At 44.1% G+C, this 13,315-nt stretch overlaps 1 protein-coding gene across 1 annotated transcript in view; it reads left to right on the top strand.

Annotated features, from left to right (window-relative positions):
• The window catches only part of TNRC18 (trinucleotide repeat containing 18), a 466,016-nt gene that overhangs the window by 42,183 nt on the left and 410,518 nt on the right, over window positions 1-13,315 (top strand). The window contains exon 3 of the mRNA XM_053694281.1: window positions 5,324-6,994. Within this exon, the coding sequence (XP_053550256.1) occupies window positions 5,324-6,994 (1,671 nt within the window). The remainder of the gene's footprint in view (window positions 1-5,323; window positions 6,995-13,315) is intronic.

Genomic DNA, 13,315 nt, shown 5'->3' with positions numbered 1-13,315 from the left:
CCTCCGCTTATTGCTCAGGGAGGTTTTAGCGACTCTGGATGATTGTGACCCTATTGTAGTTCCAGAGAAATTGTGTAAAATGGACAGATTCCTAGAGGTTCCTGCCTACACTGATGTTTTTCCGGTCCCTAAGAGGATTTCGGAAATTGTTACTAAGGAGTGGGATAGACCAGGTATTCCTTTCGCTCCCCCTCCTACTTTTAAGAAAATGTTTCCCATATCTGACGCCGTGCGGGACTCGTGGCAGACGGTCCCTAAGGTGGAGGGAGCTATTTCTACCCTGGCTAAGCGTACAACTATACCTATCGAGGACAGTTGTGCTTTCAAAGATCCTATGGGTAAAAAATTAGAGGGTCTTCTGAAGAAAATATTTGTTCACCAAGGTTTTCTTCTCCAACTTATAGCGTGCATTGTTCCTGTAACTACTGCAGCGTCCTTTTGGTTCGAGGCTCTGGAAGAGGCTCTTCAGGTTGAGACCCCATTAGATGATATTCTGGATAGAATTAGGGCTCTCAAGCTAGCTAATTCTTTCATTACAGATGCCGCTTTTCTATTGGCTAAATTAGCTGCGAAGTATTCAGGTTTTGCCATTTTAACGCTTAGAGCGTTAGCGCTTAAATCCTGGTCTGCTGATGTGTCATCAAAAGCTAAGCTTTTAGCCATCCCTTTCAAGGGTAAGACCCTATTCGTGCCTGAACTGAAAGAGATCATTTCAGACATCACTGGAGGGAAAGGCCATGCCCTTCCTCAGGATTAGACGAATAAGATGAGGACCAAACAAAATAATTTTCGTTCCTTTCGGAACTTCAAAGGTGGTCCCTCTACCTCTTCCCCTGTCGCAAAGCAAGAGGGGAATTTTGCTCAGTCCAAGTCAGTATGGAGACTGAACCAGACTCGGAACAAGGGTAAACAGGCCAAGAAGCCCGCTGCTGCCACCGAGACAGCATGAAGGGGTAGCCCCCGATCCGGGACCGTATCTAGTAGGGGGCAGACTTTCTCTCTTCGCTCAGGCTTGGGCAAGACGTTCAGGACTCCTGGGCTTTAGAAATAGTAACCCAGGGGTATCTTCTGGATTTTAAAGATTCTCCCCCAACGGGGAGATTCCATCTTTCTCAATTGCCTGTAAACCAGACAAAAAGAGAGGCGTTCTTACGCTGTGTAGAAGACTTGTATACCATGTGAGTGATCTGCCCAGTTCCAAAAACAGAACAGGGGCAGGGGTTCTTCTCCAATCTGTTTGTGGTTCCCAAAAAAGAGGGAACCTTCAGACCAATTTTGGATCTCAAGATCCTAAACAAATTCCTCAGAGTCCCATCCTTCAAGATGAAGACCATTCTGACTATTTTGCCAATGATCCAGGAGGGTCAATATATGACCACAGTGGACTTAAAGGATGCGTATCTGCACATTCCTATCCACAAAGATCATCACCAGTTCCTCAGGTTCACCTTTCTGGACAAGCATTACCAGTTTGTGGCTCTTCCCTTCGGGTTTGCCACAGCTCCCGGAATTTTCACAAAGGTGCTAGGGTCTCTTCTGGAGGTTCTAAGTCCACGGGGCATAGCTGTGACGCCTTATCTGGACGATATCTTAATCCAGGCGTCAACTTTCCAACTAGCCAAGTCTCACATGGACATCATGGAGGCTTTTCTTAGATCTCATGGGTGGAAGGTGAACGTACAAAAGAGTTCACTTATCCCTCTCACAAGAGTTCCTTTCTTTGGAACTCTGATAGATTCGGTGGATATGAAAAATTTTCTGACGGAGGTCAGGAAATCAAAAATTTTATCCATCTGCCAAGCTCTTCATTCCATTCCTCGCCCATCAGTGGCTCAGTGTATGGAAGTAATCGGCTTAATGGTAGCAGCAATGGACATAGTTCCGTTTGCTCGCTTGCATCTCAGACCACTTCAACTATGCATGCTCAAACAGTGGAATGGGGATTATGCAGATTTATCTCCTCAGATAAATCTGGACCAAGAGATCAGAGACTCTCTCCTTTGGTGGTTGTCACTGGATCATCTGTCCAAGGGAATGTGCTTCCGCAGGCCAGCGTGGGTTATAGTGACGACGGACGCCAGCCTATTGGGCTGGGGTGCAGTCTGGAATTCCTTGAAAGCCACAGGGTTTGTGGACTCAGGAGGAGGCTCTCCTCCCGATTAAATATTCTAGAACTGAGAGCTATATTCAACACGCTTCAGGCGTGGCCTCAGCTGGCGTCGACCAGATTCATAAGATTCCAGTCGGACAATATCACGACTGTAGCATATATCAATCATCAGGGGGGGAACCAAGAGTTCTCTAGCGATGATAGAGGTTACCAAAATAATTCAATGGGCAGAGACTCACTCTTGCCATCTATCAGCAATCTATATCCCACGAGTGGAGAACTGGGAAGCGGATTTTCTAAGTCGTCAGACTTTTCATCCGGGGGAGTGGGAACTCCATCCGAAGGTGTTTGCTCAATTGATTCAGCAATGGGGCACACCAGAATTGGATCTGATGGCGTCTCGTCAGAAGGCCAAACTTCCTTGACACGGGTCCAGGTCAAGGGATCCTCAGGCAGTACTGATAGATGCTCTAGCAGTACCCTGGTCGTTCAACCTGGCTTATGTGTTTCCACCATTTCCTCTCCTTCCTCGTTTGATTGCCAGAATCAAACAGGAGAGAGCTTCAGTGATTTTGATAGCACCTGCGTGGCCACGCAGGACTTGGTATGCAGACCTAGTGGACATGTCATCTCTTCCCCCATGGACTCTGCCACTAAGACAAGACCTTCTGATTCAAGGTCCGTTCCAGCATCCAAATCTAGTTTCTCTGCGGCTGACTGCTTGGAGATTGAACGCTTGATCTTATCCAAGCGGGGGTTCTCTGAGTCGGTCATAGAAACCTTGATTCAGGCTCGAAAACCTGTCACCAGGAAAAATTATCATAAGATATGGCGTAAAAATATTTATTGGTGCGAATCCAAAGGCTACTCATGGAGTAAGATCAGGATTCCTAGGATTTTGTCCTTTCTCCAAGAAGGATTGGAGAAGGGGCTATCAGCTAGTTCCTTAAAGGGACAGATATCTGCTTTATCAATTCTACTTCACAAACGTCTGGCAGATGTTCCAGACGTTCAGTCGTTCTGTCAGGCTTTAGTTAGAATCAAGCCTGTGTTTAAACCTGTTGCTCCGCCATGGAGTTTGCATTTAGTTCTTAAGGTTCTTCAAGGGGTTCCGTTTGAACCTATGCATTCCATAGATATTAAGCTTCTATCTTGGAAAGTTCTGTTTTTAGTTGCTATCTCTTCGGCTCGAAAAGTTTCTGAACTATCTGCATTGCAATGCGACTCGCCTTATCTTGTTTTCCATGCTGATCTGGTGGTTTTGCGTACCAAACCTGGATTCCTTTCTAAGGTTGTTTCTAATAAGTATATTAATCAGGAAATTGTTGTTCCTTCTCTGTGTCCTAATCCTTCCTCTAAGAAGGAGCGTCTATTGCACAACTTGGATGTGGTTCGTGCTTTGAAGTTTTACTTGCAAGCGACCAAAGATTTCCGTCAAACATCTTCTTTGTTTGTTGTCTATTCTGGAAAACGTAGAGGTCAAAAAGCTACGGCTACCTCTCTTGCCTTTTGGCTGAAAAGCATCATCCGTTTGGCATACGAGACTGCTGGACAGCAGCCTCCTGAAAGAATTACAGCTCACTCTACTAGAGCGGTGGCTTTCACATGGGCTTTTAAAAATGATGCTTCTGTTGAACAGATTTGTAAGGCTGTGACTTGGTCTTCGCTTCATACCTTTTCCAAATTTTCCAAATTTGATACCTTTGCTTCTTCGGAGGCTATTTTTGGGAGAAAAGTTCTTCAAGCAGTGGTGCCTTCTGTTTAACCATCTGTCTTGTCCCTCCCATTCATCCGTGTCCTGTAGCTTTGGTATTGTATCGCACAAGTAAAGGATGAATCCGTGGACTCGTCTTACCTTTATAGAAGAAAACTAAATTTATGCTTACCTGATAAATTGATTTCTTCTATGGTAAGACGAGTCCACGGCCCGCCCTGTCATTTTAAGACAGATTATATTTTTTTGATTTACACTTCAGTCATCTCTGCACCTTGTAGTTTCTCCTTTTCCTTCCTGTACCTTCGGTCGAATGACTGGGGGTGGAGCTAAGGGAGGAGCTATATAGACAGCTCTGCTGTGGTGTTCTTTGCCACTTCCTGTTAGCAGGAGGATAATATCCCACAAGTAAAGGATGAATCCGTGGACTCGTCTTACCATAGAAGAAATCAATTTATCAGGTAAGCATAAATTTAGTTTTCTTCCACTCCCTACAGAGGCTGGAGTGCCTACTTCATATATGGTGTGGGGGACCCTGCAACATGCCATACAGGGTTTGTGTATGTCTGTCATTTTGAGGACACAGTAAATTAGACCAGCAATATAAGTCCCACCAGGCTTTGCATTATGTGTATTCCTAAATTACTCTTGATTTGCAAAACAAAATTACTGATTTATTTGCTCATAAAACATGTTTGTATATATAATTTTCTTTATTAAGTTAAGTACATAACCGTCCGTAACGACCTTAAGAACATAACAACAAGAATTTCAATCAAATATGTAGGAAATCTCAAGCAAAGTAAATAAACCATAAGTCTATCGGCAGCAAAAGATCTGTCTTCTCAATAGTCCATTAATCTTATACAGAGTCAATTCCTCCTGTACAAACAAATTTACAAATATATACTAGTTAAACAAAGTAACAATAACCCAATTTAGCCTGGAATCCTTTGAACAATGGGAATCGCTCATAAAACATTTTATTAAATGCAGTGCTTTATTGCTTTATTTATAAAATGCGTATAAATAAACCTGACTTTAAGGCAGCAATGTCTGGCCACAGCCTCATTAATGGATTTACCCTAAAACAATGGAGGGAATTCCCTGTATGATACCTTTTTTTTATGTACACCCTGTTTCTTCTTCATCCTATCATGTGATAAACATGGTCTGATGGGAAATGACTGGTTCCTGTGTCTCACTTGGCCTCAGACCTCCTCTCTTTTCACTCAGTAGATAATTATAATGTAAGTAATGCATATCTCTGCCATGGGGTCTTATTTAGAAATACCTTAAGGCAATCAGTCAGACCCTTGCAGTTGAGAAATGTCCGCTTTATGCTCTGCACTGTAAAATCGTACTAATCTGTTCCATAAGCCCGTGGCCATATTGTGTATCCAAATACAAGTTAGCGTCTTAGAGTTCTGAATTGTTTCTGATACCCTTTTTTTTATACTGGTCAGCTTATATCTTCCTCTCCTGTCTTTTTTTTCCAGATGGATTTTACTTGCCTGGCCATGCTGGGCAGTCGGCCTTACACTCCCAGACATCCTTGTCAAGAGCATCTGCCAATCAGACTCAGACCTCACACCTCCGTGAAAAGGACCCAGCTAGTTATTCTCATAAGAACTCCAAAGAATCCACCAAGGAAAGGGTTTGCAGGAACGAACTCTTACCTGCTTCTTCTAGGAGAGATGGGCGGCTGAAGGAGGAACTAAGAGCTCGCAGTGTGGTAGATCTTACTGTGGACACTAAACTTGAGGGGGAGAGAAAGCTAGGTGGACATGAGAGGGCTTCTAAGGCTGGAGAACGTCTCTCCCCATTCTTTTCTGAGCACTTGCCAAACCGTGGTTCTAATAATGGGGAAACCAAGTTAAAGAACCCTCTTCAGACATCCTTGCTGAGCAATTGTAATTCTGGAGGGGATCTATTGGCCAAATCTTTGGGATCTGAACAAGACAGATGTGCCAAAGACCCTGACCGGCATGATGAGAATATGAAACCTAGTCATACACACTTGGACAAAAATAAGCGTGAATCTCTGGTGACCTCAGCTAGCAATTCTCAAGCTTCATGCAGTTGTCCTCCTTCACACTCTTCACAGCCTTTAGGAAAAATGACTCCACCCACATTCCCACCACAACCCGTCCATTCCTCAATGTACACAATCTACCCACCAGCTAAGGAGTCAGGTAGGGAGCACAAGGTCATTGCACCCACTTTTGTGCCTTCCGTTGAATGGTATGATGAAAGAAATGGACCTATACAAATTGCCTCACAGGCCCGGGACCTTAAAGCAAAGGAATGTGGCAAAGCCGTAGAGAGACCTGATATTTCTCGGAATGTACTAGCCCCAGAATTCCCCTCTTCTCATGACAGTAAGAGAGTAGAACCACCAAAAGAAAAAGGTTCTGTAATTCGCTCCAACTCCTCTCTGAAGATTTCATTGGGCTCTGATAACTTTTTAAACCGTCCTGGATTGATTTCTCCAGAGAGCAGAGATTTCATGGCATCTAAGGATACTGAGCTTTACCCCAGTGAGAGAGGACAGAAGGTTAAGGAAGCTAGCAAGGTATATGGCTTAATCGAGTCTCAACAGCAGCAAACTGATCACTCTCAAATGAAGCTGCCAGAACAGAAGTGGAAGCCATTTGAGATGGGAAATTTTGCAACTACACAGATGGCTGTTCTGGCAGCACAGCATTCCCAGGCTGGTCGTACAGAGGAGGATGCCAAGAAAGCCTATTTTGATTCTAACAGTACTTCTAGGTCTACAGGAAGCTGTCGGGTTGGTACTGAATCTTTACATCCATCTACATGCGTCGAGGGCTCTGCCATGCAGAACCTTATTAAATACAGTGGGAACTTCGCCAAGGAGACAGCTGCACGACAGAACAGTGGTAAGAAAAGCCCTTTTGGGGGTCTTGGGAACATGAAGTTGGATGCGTCCCAAATGAACGTTGCCAAGATGCAACAACAGTGTTTGTCACAACCAGGAGGGAAGAACCTCAAGAAGGATCCTGAGAGACCTGATAGTGCCAAATCATTCGGACGAGAGAGCACGGGGCCGCAGGGAGAGGTGGAGGTTCGGCACCCACCTGTGGGCATTGCTGTGGCCGTCGCGAGGCAAAAGGATAACAGTGGAAATAAAATTGGCAGCAATAAAGGTAAGACTGCTGAACTATTATTTTAACGGGTGGATGTGCACATACAAATGATGTCTGACCTGGTCATTGTCAAAGTAAAAAAATACCAAATTTGAAAATAATTTGTATATTCTTCTTCTATTTAATCCATTTCATTTAATTAATTTAGTTCCTTCACTTTCACATCACTTGGTCATATTATTCCTCTTTCCAACTGATGTTTCTTTTTCACTTCATTCTTCCATTTACTGTTGTTGTTGTTGTTGTTGTTGTTGTTGTTTTACCCCACTCTTCCATTCTCCATTCTATTTCCATGTCTCTTTATCTTTTTCATTTTTTCCACCTTATTTCTAAACCTTTGCCCCACATCATTGATTCTTTTCTCATCCTTATGATCCATTAATCCTTTTGTGTAAAACTGCTCTCTCTCCCTTGTTCCTTCTTTCCTTTAGTGTCATTCCTTTCCTCATGATGGTGTTCCTCTGGATTTCTTGTCTTCCTATGCCATTACATCTTATCTTTTTTCCCATACTTGGCTCTCTCTTAGTGAGGGTGTGCCCTGTATTCTGCTCACTGTGTCCCGTACGTTAGTAATGTGGTGTTTTGCAGGTTCAGTGTTAATGCTGCTGCACACTGGTAGTGATGTGCACCTTCTGGTGTGTATCAATGATTCCAACACCCGCCCCCACTCAAAATTATATGTAAGGAATCTGTGATCAGGTTAGCAGGATTTACTATTTCTCCAACATAGGTGTGTCCGGTCCACGGCGTCATCCTTACTTGTGGGATATTCTCTTCCCCAACAGGAAATGGCAAAGAGCCCAGCAAAGCTGGTCACATGATCCCTCCTAGGCTCCGCCTACCCCAGTCATTCTCTTTGCCGTTGTACAAGCAACATCTCCACGGAGATGGCTTAGAGTTTTTTAGTGTTTAACTGTAGTTTTTTTTATTCAATCAAGAGTTTGTTATTTTAAAATAGTGCTGGTATGTACTATTTACTCTGAAACAGAAAAGAGATGAAGATTTCTGTTTGTAAGAGGAAAATGATTTTAGCAACCGTTACTAAAATCCTTGGCTGTTCCACACAGGACTGTTGAGAGGAATTAACTTCAGTTGGGGGAACAGTGAGCAGTCTTTTGCTGCTTGAGGTATGACACATTCTAACAAGACGATGTAATGCTGGAAGCTGTCATTTTCCCTATGGGATCCGGTAAGCCATTTTTATTCAGACAGTAAATAAGGGCTTCACAAGGGCTTATTAAGACTGTAGACATTTTCTGGGCTAAATCGATTCATATATACACATATTTAGCCTTGAGGAATCATTTAATCTGGGTATTTTTGTAAAATAATATCGGCAGGCACTGTTTTAGACACCTTATTCTCTAGGGGCTTTCCCTAATCATAGGCAGAGCCTCATTTTCGCGCCGGTATTGCGCATTTGTTTTTGAGAAGCATGACATGCAGTCGCATGTGTGAGGAGCTCTGATACATAGAAAAGACTTTCTGAAGGTGTCATTTGGTATCGTATTCCCCTTTGGGCTTGGTTGGGTCTCAGCAAAGCAGATACCAGGGACTGTAAAGGGGTTAAAGATAAAAACGGCTCCGGTTCCGTTATTTTAAGGGTTAAAGCTTCCAAATTTGGTGTGCAATACTTTTAAGGCTTTAAGACACTGTGGTGAAATTTTGGTGAATTTTGAACAATTCCTTCATACTTTTTCGCAATTGCAGTAATAAAGTGTGTTCAGTTTAAAATTTAAAGTGACAGTAACGGTTTTATTTTAAAACGTTTTTTGTACTTTGTTATCAAGTTTATGCCTGTTTAACATGTCTGAACTACCAGATAGACTGTGTTCTGAATGTGGGGAAGCCAAGGTTCCTTCTCATTTAAATAGATGTGATTTATGTGACACTGAAAATGATGCCCAAGATGATTCCTCAAGTGAGGGGAGTAAGCATGGTACTGCATCATTCCCTCCTTCGTCTACACCAGTCTTGCCCACTCAGGAGGCCCCTAGTACATCTAGCGCGCCAATACTCCTTACTATGCAACAATTAACGGCTGTAATGGATAATTCTATCAAAAACATTTTAGCCAAAATGCCCACTTATCAGCGCAAGCGCGACTGCTCTGTTTTAGATACTGAAGAGCATGGGGACGCTGATGATAATGGTTCTGAAATGCCCCTACACCAGTCTGAGGGGGCCAGGGAGGTTTTGTCTGAGGGAGAAATTTCAGATTCAGGGAAAATTTCTCAACAAGCTGAACCCGATGTGATTACATTTAAATTTAAGTTGGAACATCTCCGCGCTCTGCTTAAGGAGGTATTATCCACTCTGGATGATTGTGAGAATTTGATCATCCCAGAGAAACTATGTAAAATGGACAAGTTCCTAGAGGTCCCGGGGCTCCCAGAAGCTTTTCCTATACCCAAGCGGGTGGCGGACATTGTAAATAAAGAATGGGAAAGGCCCGGTATACCTTTCGTCCCTCCCCCCATATTTAAAAAATTGTTTCCTATGGTCGACCCCAGAAAGGACTTATGGCAGACAGTCCCCAAGGTCGAGGGAGCGGTTTCTACTTTAAACAAACGCACCACTATACCCATAGAAGATAGTTGTGCTTTCAAAGATCCTATGGATAAAAAATTAGAAGGTTTGCTTAAAAAGATGTTTGTTCAGCAAGGTTATCTTCTACAACCAATTTCATGCATTGTCCCTGTCACTACAGCCGCGTGTTTCTGGTTCGATGAGCTAGTAAAGGCGATCGATAGTGATTCTCCTCCTTATGAGGAGATTATGGACAGAATCCGTGCTCTCAAATTGGCCAATTCTTTCACCCTAGACGCCACTTTGCAATTGGCTAGGTTAGCGGCGAAAAATTCTGGGTTTGCTATTGTGGCGCGCAGAGCGCTTTGGTTGAAATCTTGGTCAGCGGATGCGTCTTCCAAGAACAAATTACTTAACATTCCTTTCAAGGGGAAAACGCTGTTTGGCCCTGACTTGAAAGAGATTATCTCTGATATCACTGGGGGTAAGGGCCACGCCCTTCCTCAGGATAGGTCTTTCAAGGCCAAAAATAAACCTAATTTTCGTCCCTTTCGTAGAAACGGACCAGCCCCAAGTGCTACGTCCTCTAAGCAAGAGGGTAATACTTCTCAAGCCAAGCCAGCCTGGAGACCAATGCAAGGCTGGAACAAGGGAAAGCAGGCCAAGAAACCTGCCACTGCTACCAAGACAGCATGAAATGTTGGCCCCCGATCCGGGACCGGATCTGGTGGGGGGCAGACTCTCTCTCTTTGCTCAGGCTTGGGCAAGAGATGTTCTGGATCCTTGGGCACTAGAAATAGTCTCCCAAGGTTATCTTCTGGAATTCAAGGGGCTTCCCCCAAGGGGGAGGTTCCACAGGTCTCAATTGTCTTCAGACCATATAAAGAGACAGGCATTCTTACATTGTGTAGAAGACCTGTTAAAAATGGGAGTGATTCATCCTGTTCCATTAGGAGAACAAGGGATGGGGTTCTACTCCAATCTGTTCATAGTTCCCAAAAAAGAGGGAACGTTCAGACCAATCTTAGATCTCAAGATCTTAAACAAGTTTCTCAAGGTTCCATCGTTCAAAATGGAAACCATTCGAACAATTCTTCCTTCCATCCAGGAAGGTCAATTCATGACCACGGTGGATTTAAAGGATGCGTATCTACATATTCCTATCCACAAGGAACATCATCGGTTCCTAAGGTTCGCATTCCTGGACAAGCATTACCAGTTCGTGGCGCTTCATTTCGGATTAGCCACTGCTCCAAGGATTTTCACAAAGGTACTAGGGTCCCTTCTAGCGGTACTAAGACCAAGGGGCATTGCTGTAGTTCCTTACTTGGACGACATTCTGATTCAAGCGTCGTCCCTTCCTCAAGCAAAGGCTCACACGGACATAGTCCTGGCCTTTCTCAGATCTCACGGATGGAAAGTGAACGTGGAAAAGAGTTCTCTATCTCCGTCGACAAGGGTTCCCTTCTTGGGAACAATAATAGACTCCTTAGAAATGAGGATTTTTCTGACAGAGGCCAGAAAAACAAAACTTCTAAACTCTTGTCAAACACTTCATTCCGTTCCTCTTCCTTCCATAGCGCAGTGCATGGAAGTAATAGGTTTGATGGTAGCGGCAATGGACATAGTTCCTTTTGCGCGCATTCATCTAAGACCATTACAACTGTGCATGCTCAGTCAGTGGAATGGGGACTATACAGACTTGTCTCCGAAGATACAAGTAAATCAGAGGACCAGAGACTCACTCCGTTGGTGGCTGTCCCTGGACAACCTGTCACAAGGGATGACCTTCCGCAGACCAGAGTGGGTCATTGTCACGACCGACGCCAGTCTGATGGGCTGGGGCGCGGTCTGGGGACCCCTGAAAGCTCAGGGTCTTTGGTCTCGGGAAGAATCTCTTCTACCGATAAATATTCTGGAACTGAGAGCGATATTCAATGCTCTCAAGGCTTGGCCTCAGCTAGCAAAGGCCAAGTTCATACGGTTTCAATCAGACAACATGACGACTGTTGCGTACATCAACCATCAGGGGGGAACAAGGAGTTCCCTGGCGATGGAAGAAGTGACCAAAATCATTCAATGGGCGGAGACTCACTCCTGCCACCTATCTGCAATCCACATCCCAGGAGTGGAAAATTGGGAAGCGGATTTTCTGAGTCGTCAGACATTACATCCGGGGGAGTGGGAACTCCATCCGGAAATCTTTGCCCAAATTACTCAACTGTGGGGCATTCCAGACATGGATCTGATGGCCTCTCGTCAGAACTTCAAGGTTCCTTGCTACGGGTCCAGATCCAGGGATCCCAAGGCGACTCTAGTAGATGCACTAGTAGCACCTTGGACCTTCAAACTAGCTTATGTATTCCCGCCGTTTCCTCTCATCCCCAGGCTGGTAGCCAGGATCAATCAAGAGAGGGCGTCGGTGATCTTGATAGCTCCTGCGTGGCCACGCAGGACTTGGTAAGCAGATCTGGTGAATATGTCATCGGCTCCACCATGGAAGCTACCTTTGAGACGAGACCTTCTTGTTCAAGGTCCGTTCGAACATCCGAATCTGATCTCACTCCAGCTGACTGCTTGGAGATTGAACGCTTGATCTTATCAAAACGAGGGTTCTCAGATTCTGTTATTGATACTCTTGTTCAGGCCAGAAAGCCTGTAACTAGAAAAATTTACCACAAAATATGGAAAAAATATATCTGTTGGTGTGAATCTAAAGGATTCCCTTGGGACAAGGTAAAGATTCCTAAGATTCTATCCTTTCTTCAAGAAGGATTGGAGAAAGGATTATCTGCAAGTTCCTTGAAGGGACAGATTTCTGCCTTGTCTGTGTTACTTCACAAAAAGCTGGCAGCTGTGCCAGATGTTCAAGCCTTTGTTCAGGCTCTGGTTAGAATCAAGCCTGTTTACAGACCTTTGACTCCTCCTTGGAGTCTCAACTTAGTTCTTTCAGTTCTTCAGGGGGTTCCGTTTGAACCCTTACATTCCGTTGATATTAAGTTATTATCTTGGAAAGTTTTGTTTTTGGTTGCAATTTCTTCTGCTAGAAGAGTTTCAGAATTATCTGCTCTGCAGTGTTCTCCTCCTTATCTGGTGTTCCATGCAGATAAGGTGGTTTTACGTACTAAACCTGGTTTTCTTCCAAAAGTTGTTTCTAACAAAAACATTAACCCAGGAGATAGTCGTACCTTCTTTGTGTCCGAAACCAGTTTCGAAGAAGGAACGTTTGTTGCACAATTTGGATGTTGTTCGCGCTCTAAAATTCTATTTAGATGCTACAAAGGATTTTAGACAAACATCTTCCTTGTTTGTTGTTTATTCTGGTAAAAGGAGAGGTCAAAAAGCAACTTCTACCTCTCTCTCTTTTTGGATTAAAAGCATCATCAGATTGGCTTATGTGACTGCCGGACGGCAGCCTCCTGAAAGAATCACAGCTCATTCCACTAGGGCTGTGGCTTCCACATGGGCCTTCAAGAACGAGGCTTCTGTTGATCAGATATGTAGGGCAGCGACTTGGTCTTCACTGCACACTTTTACCAAATTTTACAAGTTTGATACTTTTGCTTCTTCTGAGGCTATTTTTGGGAGAAAGGTTTTGCAAGCCGTGGTGCCTTCCATTTAGGTGACCTGATTTGCTCCCTCCCTTCATCCGTGTCCTAAAGCTTTGGTATTGGTTCCCACAAGTAAGGATGACGCCGTGGACCGGACACACCTATGTTGGAGAAAACAGAATTTATGTTTACCTGATAAATTACTTTCTCCAACGGTGTGTCCGGTCCACGGCCCGCCCTG

The sequence above is a fragment of the Bombina bombina genome, chromosome 11 (assembly GCF_027579735.1).
Source record: "Bombina bombina isolate aBomBom1 chromosome 11, aBomBom1.pri, whole genome shotgun sequence".
Taxonomy (NCBI): Eukaryota; Metazoa; Chordata; class Amphibia; order Anura; family Bombinatoridae; genus Bombina; species Bombina bombina.
This window is presented reverse-complemented; position numbering and strand designations above follow the sequence as displayed.